At 45.4% G+C, this 23,250-nt stretch overlaps 1 protein-coding gene across 1 annotated transcript in view; it reads right to left on the minus strand.

Moving 5' to 3' along the window:
• Nucleotides 1-22,365, minus strand: part of SRPX (sushi-repeat containing protein, X-linked) — a 56,353-nt gene extending 33,988 nt beyond the window's left edge. Inside the window, exons 1-9 of the mRNA XM_004690113.2 lie at nt 22,350-22,365; nt 21,882-21,941; nt 16,706-16,897; nt 15,093-15,269; nt 7,202-7,328; nt 5,353-5,474; nt 4,268-4,447; nt 2,562-2,695; nt 253-374 (exon numbers count right to left, since the gene is read on the minus strand). Of these exons, the coding sequence (XP_004690170.1) occupies nt 253-374; nt 2,562-2,695; nt 4,268-4,447; nt 5,353-5,474; nt 7,202-7,328; nt 15,093-15,269; nt 16,706-16,897; nt 21,882-21,941; nt 22,350-22,365 (1,130 nt within the window). The remainder of the gene's footprint in view (nt 1-252; nt 375-2,561; nt 2,696-4,267; nt 4,448-5,352; nt 5,475-7,201; nt 7,329-15,092; nt 15,270-16,705; nt 16,898-21,881; nt 21,942-22,349) is intronic.
• Nucleotides 22,366-23,250: the final 885 nt, after the last annotated feature.

The raw sequence follows: 23,250 nt of genomic DNA on the forward strand, positions 1-23,250 counted from the left end.
GGCGCACAGGCTCGCGGCGCACGCACAGGCTCGCCGATCGCGTTGTTGGAGACAAAAGCCTTGTCTTCTGCCCATGCATCATTTATTTGGACAGCAGCAACATGCCTGCTAGCATGGCTATGAGACCCCTGAAGTAAAAGCAATTAAAGACTGATTGCCTGGAATCAATACTGAATTAAAATCATGGAACCCGATAAGGAAAAAAAAAATACCTTTGTATGGCATGAAATAGAAACTGAGGTCTCTCCCTACCTGAGCTGCAGCGCCAAAGCTGGAGGCATGATCTTTGCTCCTATCCTGCCGACGAGGGTAGGGAACACACCCACCAGCTCCACCACGGTGATATGGCGAAGATCCAGGCCGCACTGCGCTTGCTGGAAAAGCCGAAGAGGGGACGTTTGAGTGTGACTGAGGAAGAGACTTCCCTATGAAGCTACACGTGGACATAAACATCATTGGTCTGTCTGGGGAAGTTTATCTGCCCACTCTGGACTGTTGTGAAAACAGTCAAGAAATTGGGTGTAAAGCAGTGGCCATAAAGTCAGAATACCTTCCTGAGAAATCGTTCAGAACTAGCTTGGCAATGGGCTTTTGAAAACCTAAGCAAAATGGCAGTTTATGTACTTCCAAATGGGGTGAGACCTTGCATGAGTCAAGTTTCCTAAAAATTGTCCAGTACCACCTTCAGGGGATTCTAAATTTGTCTCTGTAAGGAGTAAATATTTCCAGAGTCCCCTCATCTGCCCCCACACCCCCTGACCCTCTCCATAGCCAAACTAAGGCAAAGGGAGGAAGGGTTAAATGTCCCAGCCCTTTGAGCTGGCCCCTGGCAGGGGTCTTGAGGATGTGGCCCACTCAACCATATGCCAGGTGGTCCCATCAGCACAATGGCACAAGAAACCGAAGCATAGCATCAGATGAATCTGGCTAAATGGGAAAAGAACTGTTAAATTCCCGAATTGTTAGAACACTAAACATCTTACTACAGTTCCACTGGGACACCTTCTATGGGTAACAGAATTGATAAAAAAAATAAATAGGTGTATTCCTACTTTTCCTATGTGAAACACCTAAGTCAGCAAACCTTTCCTGAAGGATCTGGTTAAAATGACAACATAAATAGGCTGCTGTGTGGGAGAACACATATTTTACCCAAGTAGTTGGTTGGTAAATCAGCAAGTACTTGAGTGGGATAAACGAGAGCAGGGGCAGCCAAGGCTTCTGGCAAGGACCACAGAGTATTTTAGGACTCGGAGGGGTAACTGACTATTTGATTATGCCATTCTAGTGCAAGGGTAGCCATGCACCATGTACAATTGAGCGTGTATTAAAAACATACTACATAGAAATCTTGGCACTGGCCAGGTTTACTTCAGTTTGCCAACTGAAGTTAAGTTGTGTCCTTATTCACTTTTCAGTGGACAACAAGGTCAGGAAATGTGTGACTATGGAATGGAGCCTGAAAGATCGAGTTCCCACAAAATGCTATGGCCTGGGCTTGTGTGACCTGAAGAGCAAGCTGGGACAGGAGAATGAAGGGTGGAGGGAAGGTGCAGGGTGAGGGGGTGGGTGAAGATGCAATGACCCAGGTTTCTAGCAAGGAAGTCTAAACTTATGACTAAGTGTCTGGGAACTCCTTGGAAAAAATGAAGACTTATTGTTATTCATTGTATTAATGCTCAAATGAGAAAACTGTAGTCTTTGATTAAACCATGACTGTTCTAAACACTTCTATTCGCTGTAACCAATGAAATACTCTCCTCGCAGAAAACATGGAGCACAGTGTCCATGACCCAGCATATGTACTGACTCTAGCAAAATTGTCATGCTGGCCATTCTTATTGCCAACCGCTTCAGGACAAAAGTTCTAGTTTGATACTTTTTTTTTTTAATAAGGCACCAGTTGGCTCATTTTGTAGTTATAATATTTGCATAGCTGAGAAGTGCTCCTCAAACTTGAAGGCCTTAGGAAGCACCTGAAGGGTCTTAATAAAATGTAGATTCTGATCCACTAGGTCTGGGATGGGGCTTGAGAATTTGCATTTCTAACAAGCTCCCAGGTGCTGTTGATGTTCCATGAATCACACTTTGAGAACCATAGTCCTGAAAGGTGGTTGTCATTCTCTGAGGAGCTCACTTTGATGAATTGGGGAATCTATGTAGGGCCTGAAGACTCCTGGACTCCCCGACCCCTTGAGTCAGCCTTTGGTCAGACACCCTATTGATTGTCTCCAGTCTAGGTGCATTCTAGACAGGTTCAACAAAAACAATTGTTCTTTGACTGGGCCTGGACAGCATGTCAATTAGGCTTATTAGTGGAGACAGACAAGCCTCATTAGCTGAGAAACGATTGGGTTAGCTCTGGCAGTCGATGTTAATCAAGTTATACCCAGAACCCAGAAATGAACAGTGACAGCTCTGGAGTGCCGGTTCCTAAAGTTCACAGTAAGTGGGTCAGGCCTCACTCTGTCCTTTGCTTGAAGGAAATGACTGGGCCCTTCCTGCTAGAGGTCTGCCGCACCCCCCAAACTCCTTCCCCCCACCCTGTTGCAAAGACTCACCTGTAGCATCCCCAGCTGTAGTCGGTAGAGAAGGTTCCGGGCTGTGGGTGTGGACACAATAAGGAGCCTCCTTTTCTCATAAAACTGATCCAGAAGGGCTGCTGCGGTTCTGACGCCCACGTTGACATTCATGGCTATAATTACAAATGACCAGATGACACCCAGAGCTATAAGTAGACCCTGTGGTAAGGATGCAAGTGTAAGTCTAGTTGACCCCTGAAGAACACAGGGGATAAAGGCACCCACCTCACCCCAGCCTACACAGATGAAAATCCCAGGAGCTATAGTTAGCCCTACATATCTCAAGGGGCCCATAACCTCAGCGGGTCAATTCCTTAACCTGTGCAGTTCAAAGCCATGTCATTCAAGGATCAACTGTTGCATTTTCAGGAAGTAGCCCCAAGAAACGTTGGTAAAAATGCAGGGAAGTGTGGTAACTTCTTGTTAGTACTGTCAAATCCCCACAAACGTAGTGGGTTTTCCTCTTGCCTCACTCCTCTCTCCCGATGTCTGCAGGTCTCCCTCTGCTAAAGCCACTGCGAGGGCAGGCTGAGCTCCCCCCAGCTGCTCTGGGGGGAGGGAATCTGCTCCCTTACCTTTGTCCAGCAGAGGTCACCTGCATGGCTTGGCTGGTGGCCTTTCTGCTGTCTTCAAAGCCAGCAGAAAAGCAATTTCGAATCCACCTGGCCTCTGCTTCCACCATCTTTTCCCTGCCCGTTCTGCCCGCCCCCCTTATAGGGATGCTTGTGATTACATGGGGCCCACCTGGGTCAGCAAGGCTCATGTCCCATCTGAAGACCCTTAACTTAATCTATAAAGTCCCTAGGTGAGGGAATAAATCACAGGTTGTAACAATTAAGATGTTGCCATCTTTGAGGGACGGGTATTATTCTCCCTCTTTTAATAAGGCACATGGGGAAGGCAAGGGTATGCTCGTCTCAGTCAAATGGATGCAGTTGAAGATCTCAGGCATCTAGCTGCTGTACATGTCCCTCACCTGCTCTGATTGACTAGGATTAAAGGGAAGGAGCAAAGATGAGAAAGTCCAAGAAATAAAAAAAAAAAAAAAAAAGGCGGGGGTGGGGGGGGTGTAAAGAGATATGAGCAGAATCTTCTTGGCTCATCCAACTTTCTCACCATGATTTCTCCCCAGACCCACTCCTGTTCCTCATTAACCACAGCTGATGGGCACTGAGGGCTATCCAGTGCCAGACACTGCTTGGTGGGTGACCTCAGGGACTCCTTACAACCCAAGCAGCAGCTAGGGGGTTATCTTCCTCACTTGACACGAAGGGAAAGATTCCAAAGCCCCACGGTCTTCAGGACATTCAAGCCAGTGCTGGTTATAGAAAGAAAACTTGTCTGTCTGCGGTCGTTGATTGGCTTTGTAAACAACCCAAAAAAATCTGCACATTCCTGAAAGGAAGGAACCAGGGTAACTAGAGCCGACTCAGCTGATCCATGCAGATGCTAAAGGCTGGCTCTGGATTCCCACCTGCAGCTTCTTGTTTAAAAGGAAGTGGAAGAGAAATCCGAAGGTAGGCAGAGGCAAGGGGTAAGGGGGTTTGAGCTGCAACAGGGGTCCAGAGGCTATTTTTACCCTGAGAGTGAAGAGTGAGGGCCGGAACCTTGCCAAGCACTTTGAATGGAGCCCTCCCACCCTGTGCTGGCCCCAGACCCCTGCAGGATCTAGCCCGCTCACGCACCTGTGCAGCTGGGCTCTGTGCCAGACCACCCCAGATTGGACTGACATACTCGGGCAGAGCTGCCCTGGAGTTCGTAGCCACCGATGCAGGAGAACTCACAGGTGGCTCCGTAATTGTCGCCATCACTGGAGCATTTCATGTAACCATTCTCTGGGGCGTTGAGTTTGCCGCAGCGTCTGACTGTGGGGACACAAGACCAGAGGCGTCTCAACACTGAGCTCCCTCTGCAGAGTATCCAGGGAAGGTGAGGGCTTCCAGGCACCAATCTGCAATCAGATTCCCACACTGGCCGATGTGATGAGTGGGAGGGCAGGATGGCCATCTGGCCAGTGGGTGGGCCCCGTGGTGGTCACTGTTCACACCACTCAGACTGCTGAGATCACCTGGTGGTGCTCCCCGTGTTTTAGAGGAGGTGGAGCCCAGAAAAGTAAAGTGTCAGTCATGCCCATACCACAGACCATAAAAACATTTTCTCCTGAAATAATAATAATAATGAACAGCTATAGACCAGAGATATTTTTTGGGGGGTGGAGTGGGAAATGGGATCAAAAACAGTGCACTGGACTATGGTGATGGCACATGGGTGACTTGGTGATGGGTAGCTCACGGGGATTACAACTGGGATGGAAAAATGCACAAAATGATGTAAAAATAAACTATTGTATGATTTAATTTTTTTTTCTTCTGGTAGACTAGAGGTTCTGGAACACCAAGAACATGCTCTCGGCACTCCTCAAAGAACCCTTGAGGGGTCCTCACAACCCTGGTTATAGAAAACTTGCAGACTCTGGCTGATCGCCCGAGCCCTGGGATGGAAAGCTATTGAGTCATATACTTCGGGGACAGCCAGCCAGGCCAGCTCACTGCTGTCAAACTCAAGTACTTGGCCAGCACCGGTCTTCATCCAGATTTGAACTGTGAAATCTACCCAGTAACAGGGCAATATCCTGTAGCCTGGTCACCAGAGGCTAAGCCAAAACTGGCAGGGCTCCCTCTGGCAGTGGGCACTCACAGAGGGATGCTGCCGGGGACCTGCTTTCCCTCTGCCTTTATGAAGGAAGAAAGTCAAGAAACACGCTTCTTACCTCTTACTTTAACTCGAAACTTGCAAGTGCCCTTGTTCTGGGCTCTGTCATAGACTGTGTACTGGATCTTGTGGTCCCCTTCTGGGAAATTCGAGCCTGGGGGGAGGCCTTTTAGAATAACACTTCGAGGGGGAAAAAAACAAACAGCGCAGATGATTATCATGGGCATTTACTGAGTACCGACTCTACCCAGTATGCACGGCTACCAAGGGGCACGCATTCAGCCAGTTGAGTAGAGCAAAGAATTCACTGATGGAGATTCCTGAGCTGTACTCTTGTTTTGCAAGAGCAGTCTGAGATCAGAAAACGAAGTCCTCAATTCCTGGGAAGTTCAGATTTCTTTTTCTTGGGAGGGTGAAATAGAGAATGGGGGAAGCTGAGAACCCAGAGCCCAAGTCATCCTCCAAGCATACCTTTGTTCTAGAAGGGACCTGAATGCCTCACTTTGAGAGGATAATGTGATTTTCTGTGGGAGAAATCATAGTCCAAGCAATCATTGACAATTTGGGGCTTGCAGCGTGTGCCAGAGTCAAATGCTGTGGTTTGTTTGTTTTTCAATAATAATAATAATAATAATAATAATAATAATAATAATAATAATAAAACTCGATCTCTGATTCTGTCAACTGTGACTTATTGCTCATTTCCAATTGCCTAATATTCTCCTTGTAGGTGTTTGTAGCAGGTCTAAGTGACAGCAAATAAATAATTTTCTTAAGACTCAAACTTTATCTTTGAGGAGTTGCAAGGAGGAACACAACTAGTTAATATTAGCTAAGCTAGACGGCACATTGGGGGGAAGTTACCAGGTGGTAGGAATAAAATTTTCTTCTGGGGTAAGAGACTCAGCCTATTCCTCATAGATCATGTTCTGTTATTACTAATAATTGCTTCAATTTTTTTCTCCTTCACAGCCTGCATTGATGGGATTCTAGAATGTCTTTCCCTGATGTATGGCTCACCAGGGAGCAAGTCAGAGGTATCCGTGGCCCACCAGAGGAAAACCTGGAGGGAAGTCTATCAAGGCAATGAACTTGGGACAGAGATATGAATGTACTGACTTGAAGTAGTGTCCTTGGGGGATGTAGAGGCCAATCTCGTAGCTGCAGGGGTACAGCCTCCCATGCTAAATTAGAACAACATGCAGCTGAATGTCACCAAAGGGAACCAGTCGTTTTTAAAAGCGTGCTGAACGTACATCAAACTATAAATGCACTTGGTCCTGGAGAATGGAGTTGGCAAGAGCTTTTTCATAAGCTTCTTCTGTCAGTATTTAATGTGGTCACAGATTTGAAAAAAAAATAAGTTTAAAAGAAAGTCTTGAAAGAAGCAGATGTGAAAAGAAAAGAGTGGGAAGTTCTGTGGTAAATCATACTCACAAGAGGCAGCATGTAGCTTCCAAGGGAGGTGATAACCCAGGAGGATCTGGGGGCGTGAGTCAGCACCCCTGGGGGGGTGGTGGGAGGAGGAAGTCCCGGTGATTCTGGTCTGAATTCATTATGTGGCTTCCTGTTCCTCCTCCTCTCCCCTCCCTTCCCTTCATCCCACCACTCCTTTCTCACTTCCCTTCTTTCCCTCAACAAACATGTACTAAGTACCAACTCTGTGAGGCACCGTTCTGAGCGCTAGGGATATGACAGTGGAGTTAGGCGATAAATATCTGTAAGCACTGTGCAGAGGACAGCAGCTAGAGAGGACCAGAGAAAAATAAAGCACCAGTGAGGAATCCCTGGAGCAGGCCTGGCCGAGACTGAGAGAGTAACAAGGCCAGCACAGATGACACCTGCCCTTTGGAAGTAGGTGGCTCACATGCGAGGCCGCGTCCCTCCAGCCGCCTTGCTGCACTTACTCAGTGAGAATGCCGTCAGCTGTGTCTCGTCCCTCCGGAGTCTCCCAGGACACACGAACTGTCAGCTTATTGGGCTCAGCAATCCGTTCCTTCACACTTGGGCACTTGATTCTAGGAGGTTCCATATCTGAGAAGAAAACCACAGTATTCTCACCATCATCAAGAAATAGCTTGGGGTTCAACACCCAGCGTTTGAAATGCCCAAGAGTCTAGATGCTCCCCCTTGCAAAGGGTCTGTTCACCCTGTTGTGTTTCTCTTTCCTGTCTTTCTCTTGCCCTTTCTCTCCTGAGTTGGAAGATTGAGTACTCACGTGTGCATGGGCAAACCTATAATCAGCCGGCCTTGCTAGGTGTCCTGGGAGGATTAGCCCAAGTAACCCTCTCCCCAGCTCCCATGCTTACTGACTTTGAAATCTGGCAGCTACCCAGGTAGCAGTCATACAGCTGCAGTGAGTCCCTCCTGCTCTGAGGCTATCACAGAATATTACAGCATAGCTTAGCTAGTATCTAACTCAATTCAATGTAAAGCAACAGACCTTTGGGAGTGCTGGCCTAACCCAAGGCATCATTCTAACTGCTGGTGTTGGGTGCACAGAGGCAAAAGAATCACCTGCTTTTCAGAGTTTAGTCTATTAGGGGATTATGTCACATGAAGTCGGACACAAGGTGGGAAGTAGCACTGCTTCAGGTGAGTAATGGTGAAGCAGGTATGATGGAGGCTTAGAGATCCCACCTGGTTTTTCATTTGACAGATGTGGAAACAGACTGAGTTAGTGTGAACTTTAACCCACACTGGAGTATTTACCCCAGAACAAGTTCGCTCTCCTGCCTTTGTCTATTCCCAACATGTTCCTTGAGGTCTTCAAACAATGGTCTGCCTGGGTCCACTCTCCCCTCCAACTCCACTGGCCCACACCTACAGTTCTGTGTTTTGGGGACAGCAGTTTCTCTTGGGCTCTGACCCTGTGGATTTCCCAGATTTTTCCCAAGTAGTTCCTCTACTTGGTTACAGAATTTCTGCCCCCTCACTATCAAGCAGGGTTTGATGATGTGGGCTAGAAATAACTGAGATGACATTTCTCTACTGGGTGGTATTTCACCTTATGATAGCTCAAGTTAAATCACAAGAAGGGGGAGCTCTGAATTCTACTTGATGATTCAGAACAGGTAGGACATTATTTAAGCATAACAACTTAAAAACATTCCAATTTGCATTGCTTCACATACGAACTGATAATTATTTAAATGTTGCTACAACCTGAATGAAAAGTAAATATTTTATTCTGAATAATTTAATTATTTTGCACTCAACTATCCAAATTCATTTTTATTCTATGTTATACTTATATGGAGTGTGCCTTCATAGTCGCAACCTAAATTGAAAACTGCCATATATTTTATTGAGTCTAAGACACTATCAATTGTGAGATGGATCCCAATGTCAAGGATATTAAAATGTAAAAAGTTAAGTTTCATAGGATACTTTGCTAATTGGGTAAAACAAGTAAATGTTTGGATGAATTGGAAGCTGCTTTAAATGCACTCAAGGTATAGTTTCAGCGGCCAGGATTTAAAAAAATATATAATCCATTTGTTTTACTATGATAGGTGAGAGAACACATTTTTATAATTCAGCTGAACATTTCACAGTTTCAGGAGAATCAAAAAGATAAGTATCCAATGCTTGATCGCCGCTGGTCAAATATAGCTGACAATATATGCCCACTTCATATACAATGTTGTAAACCATTTTTACTTCAGTAAAAATAATAAAATACCTTAAAAATAAAAGAATATATCTGTTAAAATAAGTAAAATTAAGAAAAAGAGAGCTATCTCTCTCTACCTTAAAAAAGTTAAAGCAAAAGGAGGGGCATGAGGAAAGAAGACAGATCTCAATGTAAACAACACTGTGTTGCCATATTTCCTCGTCGTGACATTATCAGAGTGAAGATGTAACCAACATATCCCTGAATATGGGAGGTACCTGGTTCCCTGCCCTACCAGATGAAGGATGGACCTGAACAGGGAGGAAAAGCTAAAAAAAGACTTAGGGGAGAAGACTTGGAGCAGAGTGAGGAGACACATGGAGCAGGGAGATGTGTGAAGAAGCTGTGCTTGCTTCTCAGCTTTGGACTTATACCAGGGATGTGCGTGCGGGCCATGGAAGGAGACATGGGGAGTTGAGACATATAGAAACACTTGGAAGAGACGACGGTGAGAGCCCCATGGGGAGGCTGACCATGGCAGCTGTTACCTTGACTTGTATTCTGACTTTGCTCTTTTCCTTCCAGACTTGCTCGGCCTCGTCTGCCCCACTCCTATGCATCCCCAGAAGGTGCCAAAATAATAGTTGTTATATTCTGTGTATTTGCATATATCTCTCAATGGAAGCTGTGAACTGCCAGAGGGTGAAAGTATTTTTTCCCCTACATTGACTTATTTCTATCAATATCTGTTCCTGAAATAACCAAACCTTTGAGTCCACTGCCAGAGTGCGGTCTGCATAAGAGAATTAATTTTAACTTGTGCTACTTTCAAATTAGCCAGAGGATAGAACCAACCACCTCAGAGTCAAAAATAAGACCAGTGTTCTCTCTCCTCCAGGCCCAAAAGAGTACTGGGGCAATTTTTTCAGCACTCAGCACAGCTTTGGCCAGCATCTGCTGCTCAAGGTTGTGTGGAAATCTGGGAACTACTCAGCCACCATGTGTCAGCTCCTAAAATAGTCTGAAGTCCCACCAGCACACAAAGTTATTAAGCTAATTTAATACATTTAAAGCCAAACAAGTAAATGGCATTCTGGGAGTAAAATTCACCAGGACAAACTCCATAAACACCAAAATCAAGGAAAGAATTGTCTGCTTGCTTTGTCCATTTCTCTTTTTTGCCCTGGGAGTTCTATACTCTCTCGTGGCTCCTGAGACCTTTTTTTTTTTTTTTTTTTTTTTTTTGCTATACCCTGCTAAACTCAGATAAAACACTTCAAATTGGGGTTCATTTCCTAGTTCCTTCTCTCTCTCCTCTCTCGCTCTCTCTCTCTGGTAAGTTTCCAGGCCCATCTGGTCCAGCTTAAGTCATGCTTGTTGCTTTTTGAGAACAATCAGTATTTTCTTTCCGTAGTTGCACATCATCTGGGACATATAAACAATGTTGATCCGAGAGAACTCTTGCCAGTGCTTGCTCAACAGAAAGATGTTTGATCATCTCCTCTCCTTCTGTCACCTTCAGCCCTTCCAGTGTGAGAGAAGAGAGATTCAAAATGTGCTGGGGTTGTTTTTGAGAGCAGGTTTGCACAGACTTAGTCACAGGGGGAGTTAATGAGAGCACATCTGTGTCGGGATCTTCTCACCGGAACATCTGATCTTAGGTTGTATCTTCCAAGCATTCAGTGTCTCTGGGCCATTCTATCAGTATTGGTAAGCTGGTTTGTTTTTTTTTTAATTGAACTTCAATGATTCAGGATGAGAAGTCTAATAGCTTAGAGAAATGTTGCTGTGCCAAATATTTGGTCAATACTTGACTTTTTCTAGAAGTCTCCTCTTTATTGCTGGGATGGCGTGCCAGATAGGTTTGCTAGTGCGAGACTTTCTCATGAGAACAGACAGCAATAAAAAGGTGGAAGCCATTAAACTTCTGATAGGAGCTTCAATGAAGTTTACCTGGGCTCCTGGTATATCAACAGGAATGTGGGCTCTTGACTTCTCATCAGTGACGCTACCAGCCCTGCCAGCACCGAGGGTAAACTTACAAACCCTGGGTAACAGTCCCATCCCTCTTTTGCTCCTCCGGCCTTTGGTAGGACTTTCTGCTGTAACTAATCTCTGCTAGCAGCATTTGCCTCTGTAGCTCCTTCAATTCCTCCTCTATCTTTGGAATCCAATCCCTGCATTAAACTCCCCTGAGTTTGAAATAGCTTGGGTGGCTTCTGTTTTCCTGAATACTGACCAATACAAATGTCTATCGAAATCCAAGGGGGGGGGGGAAGAGCAGAATAAATCTGAATCACTTATTTGAGTAATTACTGCTGCTCTCAAAAGAATGCACAGTCTGGCCCAGGATGCCACTCTGAAGAGTTTTGATGAGGGGCTTTGATAATATTTTGGGTCAGGGGCCTTGGCTCCTCCTCATTAACCACATAAGCGCAGAGTGAAAATGGAAGACAATGGTCAGTGGTGCCATCCTAAAGACCCCTCTGGGGCCGAGGCCACAGGGATTGTCACACATCTGCACTTAGAGGGTGGCATCCAGTTTCAGTCTTACTCCTGAAGTAGCTGAGCAGTCAGGAAGGAGGACTTGGGCTCATGGACATTGGCCAGCTGAGCAGAAATTTTCCTGGAAGGCTGACAAATCCAAGCAGGGCAGCAATCTGGATGCTGTGGCCAGCTGCCTTAGCATCGCCGTGCCAGAGCTGTTCCTGGATGGGGAACATTGCCCCTACGTGTCTGGAGACTTTCCAGGTTTGGCTCTATACAACCTGGACTAAGTCAAGGGACCTCTTGAGCCTCCTCCGTAGAATGGGGCTGTGGACCTCAAACACAAAGCAGCCAGTTTCTGTTGTTGCTTTTTAAAAATTAACAAACAGGTGTATCTGGAAATAACAGCAAAAAAGGCAATTTGAAAAATGTAGTCTCATGTAAGACATACACACCCTTTTCTAGGACAAAATCCTGAACCAACTTATATAGATCTTAGGGGTACTGTTGTACCCAAAATGTTCACTGGAGGGAACTGGGAGCTTGCTGTGTGTTTTTTTCACTCGTTACTTTATGGCACTCTCTCATTGACTGAACTACTGCTGGGCAAAAAGAAACTTCATTTTTTCCTTTCACTGGGGAAAGACTAACTGATTCATATTTCTCCTGGCCTTTTGTTTGTCCAGGATTTAGGTAGGACTATGTCAGGAAAACAGAATCCATTCTAGGTATTTCAAACACAGGGGAAATTAAAACAGGAATTTAATAAAAATATAGGAAAAACAGTTGGGGAGGGAAATGCACTGGACTTTGATGATGGCACATAGTTGATTTGGTGATGGGAAGCCCAAGGGGATTATAACTGAGATGGAAAAATGCACAAAATGATGGAAAAATAAACTATTGAAAAGAGGAAAAAAATATATAGGAAGAGGCCCTCTCTGGTGGTGCAGTGGGTTAAAGCACAGCACTAAGGAGCTAAAGCCACTTCAGCATGAGTTCGAGCCCAGCCCTGGAAGTGACCCACATGGCACAGCAGACTTCTCCTGACCCACCCACTGCTCCCCTCAGCAGTGTACTTCGTCAATCTGCCTGTTCTGCTCCCCACTTTGTCTCTGGTGAATCCTCTCACTGCCCCTGCACCTGTGGCTTGTACCCCAGTTCTGTATGAACAAATAAATCTTTAAAAAATATAGGAAGAACTAGAGGAGCAAAGCAGAGGAAGCAACATCACTTTCTGGCAGAGACGCAAGTCATGTTAGGTCTTACAGTTTGCTGCATGTGTGTGTTTTAGGAACTCACCTAAATATGGTTCCTGTATAGCAATTTTCATAGGGGATTGACTTTGAATTTCTTTTTTTTAAGATTTATTTACTTATGCACACAGGAACTGGGGTGCAGGCCAGAAGTGTGTGTGGGGGGGTGAGGGGAATCACCAGAGACGGAGTGGGGAGCAGATCAGGCCGACTGATGAAGTACACTGCTGAGGAGAGCAGTGGGTGAGACAGGAGAGATCTTCTGTGTCTTGTGGACCACCTCCCTGGCTGGGGATCGAACTTGTGCTGCAGTGGGTGCCTATAATTTCATGATGCTTTACTTTAATCCCTGTGCCACCAGGAGGGCCCTGGACTAGATTGTTTTCTAACTGTGAGTCTTGACAGCAGTAACATTGTAAGAGCAAATGGTGTTGAGACAATGGTTTTCCACCAGTTGGGGAAGCTTCTGGAAAAATATCAGGGCCCCAGAGATTCATATTCAAATGGCAGCCAGAATTGAAAAGCACTGCCCTGCAGCATAGGAATGTCCTGGGGATTGTCCAAAATGCATTTTTCATCAGTGAGGTTTGAGATGGGTCCCAAGATTCTACATTTCTAACAACTGTCCTGCTGGTGAGAATGCTGGTCCAAAGGCATTATTTTGAATATAAAGGTACAAAGGTTCTTCCCAAATGCAGCCTTCGAAGGCAGGTTCTCAAACTTCAGAGCATCAGAATCCCTGCAGGGCCTGTGAAATGCAGTTTGTTAGGCCTTGCGCCGTGACTGTGACCCCACAGGTGTGCGTGGGGCTGGGCCTCCGAATCTGAAAGTATCTCAGGCAGTGCTGATGCCTGCACCTCATGAAACGCTGCTCTCAGAAATGGTCCTTGATCTGAGCTGCCTGTGGAAGCCGCCCAGCTAGTTTGCTGATGCCCCTCATGACATACAGCTGTCCCCTATCAGCTGCCCCAGAGACAGACTCAGAAGGCAGACACAAGGCTCAGCTGGGTTCTAAGAGACACACAAGCGGCTCGTGCAGGTAGCCAGAGTGAGGGGCCAGTGCCCCTTGATCAGTGATTCTCCCTCTTCCCATGTAGGGTACATTTGAGAATGTCGGGGGACATGCATGGCTGTCACAACTGGTGCAGTGGTAGAAGGGGAGGTTGTTACTGGCACCTAGAAGGTAAAGCCAAAGGCCTGCTAAGTAGCTATAGTGAAGAGCACAGGACCCCAAAATAAACTGTCCTTCTGTCAAGATTCAAAAACTCTGTCCATAGAGCATGATCTAGCAGAATCCAAGGCCCCATCCCAAGCCTGCTGAATTCAAATCTGCACCGTCACCAAGGTCCCCAGGTGATCCCACATTTGGGTAGCACTGCTGTAGATCAGTGGCTCCTTCCTTTAACACTCCCCACTTCCCAATGCCCAGGAGGATTCATCAAGCCAGGCCACACCCCAGAGTTTCCATTGAGTAGACCTCAGTGGGGCTAAGAATGCGCATTTTGCAAGGTTCCCAGAGCTTGCTGCTGACACTTCCTTGTTCTTCCCTGGACAGGCCAGGAGAACCACCTCAACAGAGCACCTGCTGACTAGGGAGTTGACGACAAAGGACCTCCATCTGTGGACCTCCATCTGTGGGCTAGAAGACACGAGTGCTTTCTGTAGGGCTGTCCCCACAAATGTGGCTAGAGTGCCTTCAACAGTGAAAATGGAAAGTGCCTTTGGCAAGCCCTTTGCAGGTGTGACAAGTCAGAGAATGTCCAAACCCTTGCTGTTGGAATCGGATGGGCCCTGTTCTGAGAAGTTATGTCGAGGAAAGTCACGCTGGTGAGGAAATGAAATCAACCACCCGTCACCTCTGTTGCTGAAGGCAGGCAGTGACAGGAAGCCCAAGCAAGTACACAACTGAGTTCCAGTCGAGTTCCGGTCAAGTTTAACTACGCCCATGTCTTGCCTCCCTGGGTGTACAGGCGACAGTCCCTATGTCAGAGAACCCACAAATGAACATCAAAAAACCCTGTCAAAATTTGTTGATTGATCACTATGCTGTTTGACACAAGAAATGGATTATTCCTTTCTTGCCTAAAGCCACATCATCTCATTCAAATTTGCAAGTGGTGGTGCAGCTGTCTCTGTAAAATCTGTCACACTGTTGGTGAGTTTGAATCCTCTCTCTGATTGCCTAATAAGCTCTAATTGCACGATTCCTGGGATCTTTATCTCAATCACAGTAGCAAGCAGGGAAGAGACAAAACTCAGGGGAAAGCCATTATCTGTGAATCTGCACTAGGACAGAGGCTGAGGTAGGGCCTGGCTGAGCTGAGAACTAGGGATAGAGAGAGTGACTGAAAGCAAGCGGCTGCCTTTGAAATCCCTCACAGGAACAACCCCCGCCCCTCCCAAAATATGCACCTCAAGGGAGCGGCGATATTTTCTTACCAACACAGGAGGCTGCTCGGCCACTCCAGGCCTTGTTGTCCATGCACATGACAGTGCGCTCCCCCTTCAGTGTGTACCCTGGGGAGCAGTAGTATTCACACTGGGAGTTGAAGTAGGCGCCGTCTACGCACTTGAACCCTCCGTTGGCTGGCATGGCCAGGGTAGGACATCGCTTTTCTGAAGAAGAGAATGCCAGATAGTCCACATTTCTGAGTTCCAGCCCACAGAGTTTCAGTGTCCAGAAATGCTGAAAGCACAGGCTGAATAGTTAATTTACATATGACAGAATTAGATAAACAATGGGTGGCTGCGCATCACACAGATGGGACGCTAAGCTTCATAGCAGACTGGCTTGGGATGAGGCGCTCAGAAGCTGACCCGGAGATCAAGATGTGTGTGCAGGGCTCTCCCTGGTGGCGCAATGGGTTAAAGCACCACATTATGAAGCTTTCCCAAGCCACTGCAGCATGAGTTTGATCCCCTGCTAGGGAGCTGACCCATATGGTGTGGCAGACCTCTCCTGACCCGCCCGCTGCTCCCCTCAGCAGTGTGTTTCAGTCCATCTGCCTGCTCTGCTCCCTACTCTGTCCCTGTTGAATCTTCTCACCCTCCGCATCTCTGGCCTGTACCCCAGTTCTGTAAGCATAAATAAATAAATCTTAAAAAAGAAAGACGTGTGTGCAAGTGATTCAGTAAGCAAGTGTCCATGGGAGACCTAGGAGAGGTGGCGGCCGGGGAGAAAGAGCAGCAGGTTGGTCTCAGGTCAAGTCAGTCTCCACCTGCTCCTGCAGGGGACCTCTGGGGCAGGAAGGTCGCCTGAGGTTATCCCGCCTCCAGCCAAGGAGAGGGGCCTTCCCACTGTTACCAGTCTGTAAAGATCTGCAGCTGTCCTTTACCCAAATAGAAGAGTCCTCTGAAGGGGCAGAGCCTCTTCTTCCTCTCAAGAAAATCCAAGGGGCAAATAATTAGGAGCAAAGCTCTCCAAAGCTGGGAGCTGAAGACAGAACTGGTAAACCAGGGAGATGGGGAGCAAGCAGTGACAATGGCCACTCGAGTCACCAGCTGCATAGTCTGGATCACAGGCCAGCACCTTCCAGTGTCGATTTCCCCAACAGTCAGTGAAAGTAATGGCACCCATCTTCATAGGGCTTGTAGAAACTGAGCTATGGGAAATGCTTCGCACCCAATTGGCATTGGTGACTATTTTGAGAAACAATAGCGTCTAAAATACCATTGGTAGTTTCCCAAATGAGACAGGACTTTTCATGGAGATCTGCTCTCTCTGAGGTTGTCCCTTCAGGCTCCTGATGGCAGAGCCCACGTATATTCTATTTGTTTCTAGATCCCCGACGCTTTTCAAGATTTGGTATGGTCTAAGCCAACATAACTTGTTTTCCTAATGAACCTCCGTTCTCTCCCCCTTTCCTGAATAGTTGATGACACTGTCAGAAAGGTGTCATCTCATTTCCAGCATCTTCGAAAGCCCACTGGCTTCTACTCACAAAGGGACCAGAATACATGCAGTCAAAAGTGCTGGTCTCAGAGCCAAAGAACCGAGGCTCTCACAGGCCCTCAGGCCCCAGCACGCAGCTGAGAGACTCGCGGCTACTCACGCTTGCAGACGACCTTGTCCGACCACCGTTTGTTTGACTGGCAGACCAGCTGCGACGAGCCTTGCAGCTCATAGCCTTTCCGGCAGCGAATGTCGCACCTGGTTCCCAGGGCTGTTTTGTAGTAGCCTCCTGGCGGGGCCCTGCAGTACACATCCCCGTACTTCACCTTGATGGGGGAGCACCAAGGGGTGTCTGCAGGTAGCAGAAACAAAAGATGGGAGAAACAGGAAGTAACAGCTTCAGAAACAAGGTCTTCTTACCCTACTCCCTGACTTGCTGCATTCCAGATTTTGGATCTCCACACAGGCACTCATGTCTTTTAAGGTGTCTGGATGGGAAGATTATAATGAAGGGACTACACGTTAGACACATCCTGAAGGTAGACCTGAGGTACTCTGCTCGTGGTTACTCTACTGCTCTGGGTTACTCACTCTACTGTGTGACCTTGGACATAGTACATAATCTCTCTGATTCAAGACCTACACCCATGTCTTAGGGCTCTTCTGAGGAAAATTATTTATTTCTAAATAAATAATGTCTAACAAACACCTAGCACAGTGCCCAGCACATAGGAAATGTTCAATAAATGCTTGACCATTTTTAGTATTTCTCTTAACTGACACATAATTCTTTGGGGTGGAGCGGGGGCGGGAGGGGGGAAGAACAGATATCATTATGAACTTTAACCTCAAGCCCAAGCCTGTATACACAGGAGGAGTGGGGAGTCAATCTCGGGTTAATTTGGATTTTAATCAAAGCTATATGTAAAATCTCTGAAAAAACCCGAATGAAAAAAGCTCGTAATATTCTTGTTTAATTAATGTGAATGAAGACACAATTTCCACATTTTTGCTACAGGATACTTGATCCCCATAGAGAAGCAACCTTCCTTTCCACATGGCCCCGGGTATGCCTCCTTTGGGTCAGAGAAGAACATCCTTTCGAAAGCGCAGCTTCTAGGTTACTTGGATTTTGATCTTGCAGTTGCCCCTAGCACAGCTCGGATAACAATGATACTAATAAATCAGAAAATCTTCCCTGTGCCTTTGGAGGGCACATCCACACCATTACAAGTGCAAGACCAGCTCATTGAGGGGCAAGTACCAGCTGGTCACGGCATCCTGGATGAGGAACACCGAGGAGCCGCTTATGCCTGCTGGACTCAAGGCCAGAACAGGAGTCACCGCCCTCCAGCTGAGGGCTCCTCACACCACCTCAGCACCTGAGCGAACGGTGAGTGGGATTCGTGCGCCATCATGTGGCCAGAAAGAGGACAGACCCTGTTTGACTTTCCTAGGAATTTTCTTCTCAGGACGTGCTTCTGTCTACTTCTTGGCCATTAACACCACCAGTCCTGTCCAAGACTTGTGCATATACATTTTTTTCTTACTTAAAGAGTCTCCTCTTATTAACATTTATCAGAAAGTATTCCACATTCAGCAGAAGGTGGGTACAACAGTCAGACTCAAACAATAGTCCCTGGACTATCCGTAAAAGTGATATCCTGGGGCTTAACCCAGCGCTAAGATTGGCGGGAGCTTCCAACACCGTTCTTCCTTCTTCCATGGTTTACACCGAGTGTCTCTACATGCCAGCTTTTTAGTGAGAAAAATCTGGACCCTAAAGTAGGATACAAAACAGCAGTCATGTGTCCATCGTTTTCTTCTAGGTATAAAAGAATACTTGAGCTAATTTTCAATGTTTTAGCTCTTTTCAGTGATGGTTCTAAGTAAGCCATCAAAGTAAAAGGTTTCCAGTTCACAGGTGAGAGGTTCTTGGGCTGTGTTTGCTTAGCACTGCCAAGATAGCTCTTGTGTAATGACATGTTCTTAAAAGGAATTCTGGAAAAAACCCATCAATGCTACCACTCGAAAAACAAACAGGGTTAAGAAACGTCTGAATTCTGTAACTCCTAGAAATGAGATAAACATTTCTCTTTGTGTTTTTTCTATTCTACCTGTAATAAGGAAGATTATCTACAAGGAAACCCCACAATGGACTTGGTGCTTTTAGTCTCAAGGAGCCACTTTTTGTAGTTTACACCCTAAACTTCCAGGGTATTAATCTCACAATATCATCTGTTGAGCTACCTCTTCATCATCTCCCCCGCTCACCCCCTCAACTTCCCCACTGTCTCATGCCATCGTTTCCCTGTCAGTGTTATTCCTCTTTTAGACCACAATGCATCTGTGCTTTGCCATCTCTAGCCTTCCTTTCCTCTTGCTTCTTTTCCACCATGTCACAGACCAGCTGTGGAATATTTGATGAAGAATTGAGTACACACCAGAGAGAGAGAATGAATGTCCTTTGGAAGTGGAGGAAAGGCCGTGAGGTAGGAAAGAAGGTAAGAAACTCAAGAGAAGATGATGAAAATGGAGTGAGCTGGTCTAGTGTGGTGGACACACACTGAGGAGAGTCAAGAGGCCTGGCATGCATGATCCTAACCCTGGACAATTCACTAACTTTCTTGGAGGACTAGATTCCACATCGATAAAATATAGAAGTGGATTCAACAATTTGCAAAGTCCCAACATACTGTGGATGATACAAATGACCTGTCATCTCCATACCCACCTTGTTACTTTTTTCTCTGATAACTTTGGCCAGTCTCTAATAACCTTCCAACTGAAGAGAAATCCTTTTTGCATTCTGGGTCCTGATCCCAATTTCACTAATGCACAAATTGGAATTGGATCAAGTCTCCCCCTGTTTTCACTCAAATGTTGAAACACATCTTCTAGCTTCTAGACATTGGCATGAATTTAGGAGGGACACAATTTTTCTTTTAAATTCTTGTAAAATTTAAAGTAACAGGAGGCAGTTTACCTGCATTTCTTAGCACACATTATGGGTTTTTTTGGTCCCCACAAATATACCCAAGGTAAATATTTAGGGTGAGTGGGAACATTCAGGAATGACCTGTGTACTCATATGTCACAAATTCCCATATATCAACAAACATGCGATCAGCAGAATTTGCCCTATATTCTGAGTCTTCAAATCACCCCCACAGTGCTGGCTGTGCACCCAAAAGCTGTGTTACTGTCAGTGTGTTGAGGGAAAATATTTTGTTTTCATTTATTCACAAAAGGAATTCCTTTGGGGCTACTTTCCAAGGCAAACTGGAAAGATATTTTAACAGTTTAAAGCCCTACAGTGTGAATAATTAAAATATCAGCAACTGACTTGAATTTGAATTACATTCAAACACCACAAATGAAAGAGGTTTAGCAAAACTTTTAATAGATGTTGGGAGAAAGGAAGCTCTTATGCTGCTTCGACCTGCTAAGACAGGATTTACTTAGGGAGAAATCTAAACGGATTATTCAGGAAAGCTTTAAATCCCCTAGGCCAACGTGGTAAACACTCCAGTTAACTGGAGTTCCTGGCGTGGGCTGAGTCGTGGAGCAGACTAATGAGGAACCTCTAGATATTGAATGAAACTAGTAACCTCTAGATATTGAATGAAAACAGCTGGGTTTCAGAACTAAAGTGTAATGTTTTCTATCTGTGTCACCCTGGGGAAGTTGCCTACCCTCTCTAATCTATGGTTCCTTACTGTAAATAAGGAATAACAACAGGATTATCTCAGTACCTCCCCTCTTTCCTTAATTAAAGATGTGACGGCATTCCAAGTAAAAGACTCAAAAGCAATGCATGCCGCATATTGGGCACATAATACATGTTGGTTAAATTTCAGTCTCATTTCTTTTACTTTAAGTCCAAAATACTGATTGAGGATATACTCTGTGCCAGACGCTCTCCAGAGGCATGATGCTCTAAATCTAAACCCTCAGTTAGCAATGGTCTGCCTCTTAAGTTTTAAAAATAAAAAGTAACCATAAAAATAATTTCCTAAGAAGTATAAATTCTTAAACATTTAGGACAGGCTCTAGGGCAGGCACACATTTTGGCCATCTGGTCTACCTTCCATGTTTGCCATGCCACGAGGTGGATACAGACACTGGGAACAGTAATCGGGCAGACAACTTCAAGTGTACACATAAAGAGCCACCTGTGCATGCATGCATTCTAGGACTTTTCACAGGGAAATAAAATTCAAACACTCAGGAAGTGATAGGAATGAGAATACACCCTTACCCCAAACATCAAATTAACAATTCTGTGTTTTGTTTGATTGGGTAACCCTTGAGGCAATGGACACAGGAACTATGGATAGGCACAAGTATTTGCACTCACAGGTCATAAGCAAATGTAGAATATGGTGAAAATCACACCTGGACACAGGTGCCAGTCATTATATTGGAAAGTCTGTTTGAGTGGAAAACTCATGAAGGACCCCCTGCAGCCAAAGACTGATGAGTACTACCCCCATTCTCCTATGACTTACACACATCCCAAAGAGCAGGGCAGTGCTCTATTGCTGGAACATGGACTTATTTCTGGGGCCAACTGTTATAATGGAGCTTTGCTACCCAATTGTCTTCAAACGATGCTTCCACTGTAAAAGGAATTCAATTCAGAGAGAAATAATAAATTAGCCCTTGCATTTCCCAGGGTTCCTGGAGCTTTAAAGAGTTGACTCACCAATAGAAATATGTGTGGACATACTTACCTGAGCCTGTAGAGGGTTCTTGATTAGTTTTTGTTTTATACCTGCTGGGGGCTGGGTTGCTGGTAATGTGTAGAGATGGAGTTCTGTATGATTACATTTTCATTACAAAACACACTTTACTCAACATTCCAGGAGCCAAGCTGAACTCAGAAAGAGCATAATGAAATAAGATTATGAAAATCAAGTTTTCTCATTCCACATTAATCTCAGTACATTAACAGCATTGGGTACTCCACGGGACCCTCACTGTAATGTATGAATCAGGCAGAATTCACAGCTTGATTTTCACTTTCATCAGCTAGAGCTTGGCTTTGCAGAAATGAGAACAGTGAAGAAACTTCTGAGAATAAAATGACCATGACAGTGCTGAAGGACAGCACTTCAGAGACTCAAAATGCTTTTTCTTGTCTTTCTTTTTTGTTTGTTTATTCTTAACTTTTCCCAATAGGAGCATATATGGATTCATTTTATTTTTTCTGGATGGGGAATTAGAAGCTAAATGTGTGATCTGGTCACTTTATTACAGTCTGCTCCAAGGACAAAAGGGAAAGTTCTCGTGGCATCAGCAGGTCCTCTTTAGCACATAAGCAAAGCATTCACCTTTATATCTAGTGTGTGAGTACCCGACTTCATCATCTTCTAGTGGAGAGTCTCCAGATCCTACAATAAAACAGAACAGAAACTGCAGCAAGAAAAGCCACATGATCTGAAATGTACATTTCAAAGCATTGCTTTGCCACAGTCCATGCAAGAGGGGCTATTAGAATGCAGAGCCAGAAGTGAAAGCTTCTGTGGCCATTCACGAAGGGAAAGGGGACTTCTCAGAGTGAACCTGGCTGGGCTGAGATTGCCAGAGCCAATTAAAATGTGTCTCACTGTTTGGGACTCGCTGCATGCCAACTGAAGTTCTGGACTGAAGATAGAGAGAGTCAACTTCACTCTGAGAAGATGCCAATATACATATGAATCTCAAGCCAGGGGAGATGCAGTAAAATGTGTGACTCAGACACGGCACGCAGTTTCTCTAGCCATCAAAGAAAACCCAATAAAACTGGGAGTTTATGGTACCTGGAAACTGGACCATCTTGTGAAATTAATGGGGGCTGAGGATAAGGAGGCAAAGCAAATGTCCTATCTTAATGAGCAAAGAAACGTGAAGCTGCTTTGGTATATTTGTAGGAAATGAGGGCCGAAATCGTAGAGCTGGATGATTCTTCAGAAACTTTCACCAAGGCACAAATACAGTAAAAGTGCTTCAAGAGTCTTGCTACCCTTGAAAATCACAGCCTCAGAAAGACCGTGTGGATACAATTTTAAACTCATTTGGAAATGAGAACGGAATCATTTTTAGAATAACAAATATTGATGTTCAGTGAGGTGGTAAATCCTTAATCTTTGAAATGGTAGCAGGTACCGCACATCAAAAGAGTCAACTTAAATTCAGAGATCTTTCTCTCTAGACTTCCTAGAGCCAATCAAAAGGAGTCTCAATCACTGACTGGAAAGTTAGCACCATCTTGGTCACACATTTACCTATAGGAACCTTCAACACAACAGAGAAGGCTATTCTCTGTTTTGAGGTGGCTCAAATCCTCATGCAGTGTCAAGAGAATGAGGAATCGTCTCTTCTTCACTTGTTCTCTGGATGTGAGAGAGGGTGAGTGGAGGGTGAGTGATAGTGGAGAGGCAATGGAGACTGGACTATGCCCAAATGGGAAGGGCCCCCCACCCCTCTAATAAAGCCCAGTTCCATCTTCTACTTTGTTCCAGGTTTCTTGATCCAATCTCTGGCCACCCAAGCATGAATGAAATTATACAAACTGTTCACTATTCCATGTCAAAAAGTGATCTGAAACCCAATATTATTTCTCAGGAAAACAATCGAACTACATGAGTCAAAAGTCTATCTTCAAATCCCTTGGTCTAGTCATTCCCCTTGAGGAAGTCAACCCCAAGAAAAGAACTACAG

This window comes from Condylura cristata, unplaced genomic scaffold (genome assembly GCF_000260355.1).
Source record: "Condylura cristata isolate star-nosed mole 26May11 unplaced genomic scaffold, ConCri1.0 scaffold00027, whole genome shotgun sequence".
Taxonomy (NCBI): Eukaryota; Metazoa; Chordata; class Mammalia; order Eulipotyphla; family Talpidae; genus Condylura; species Condylura cristata.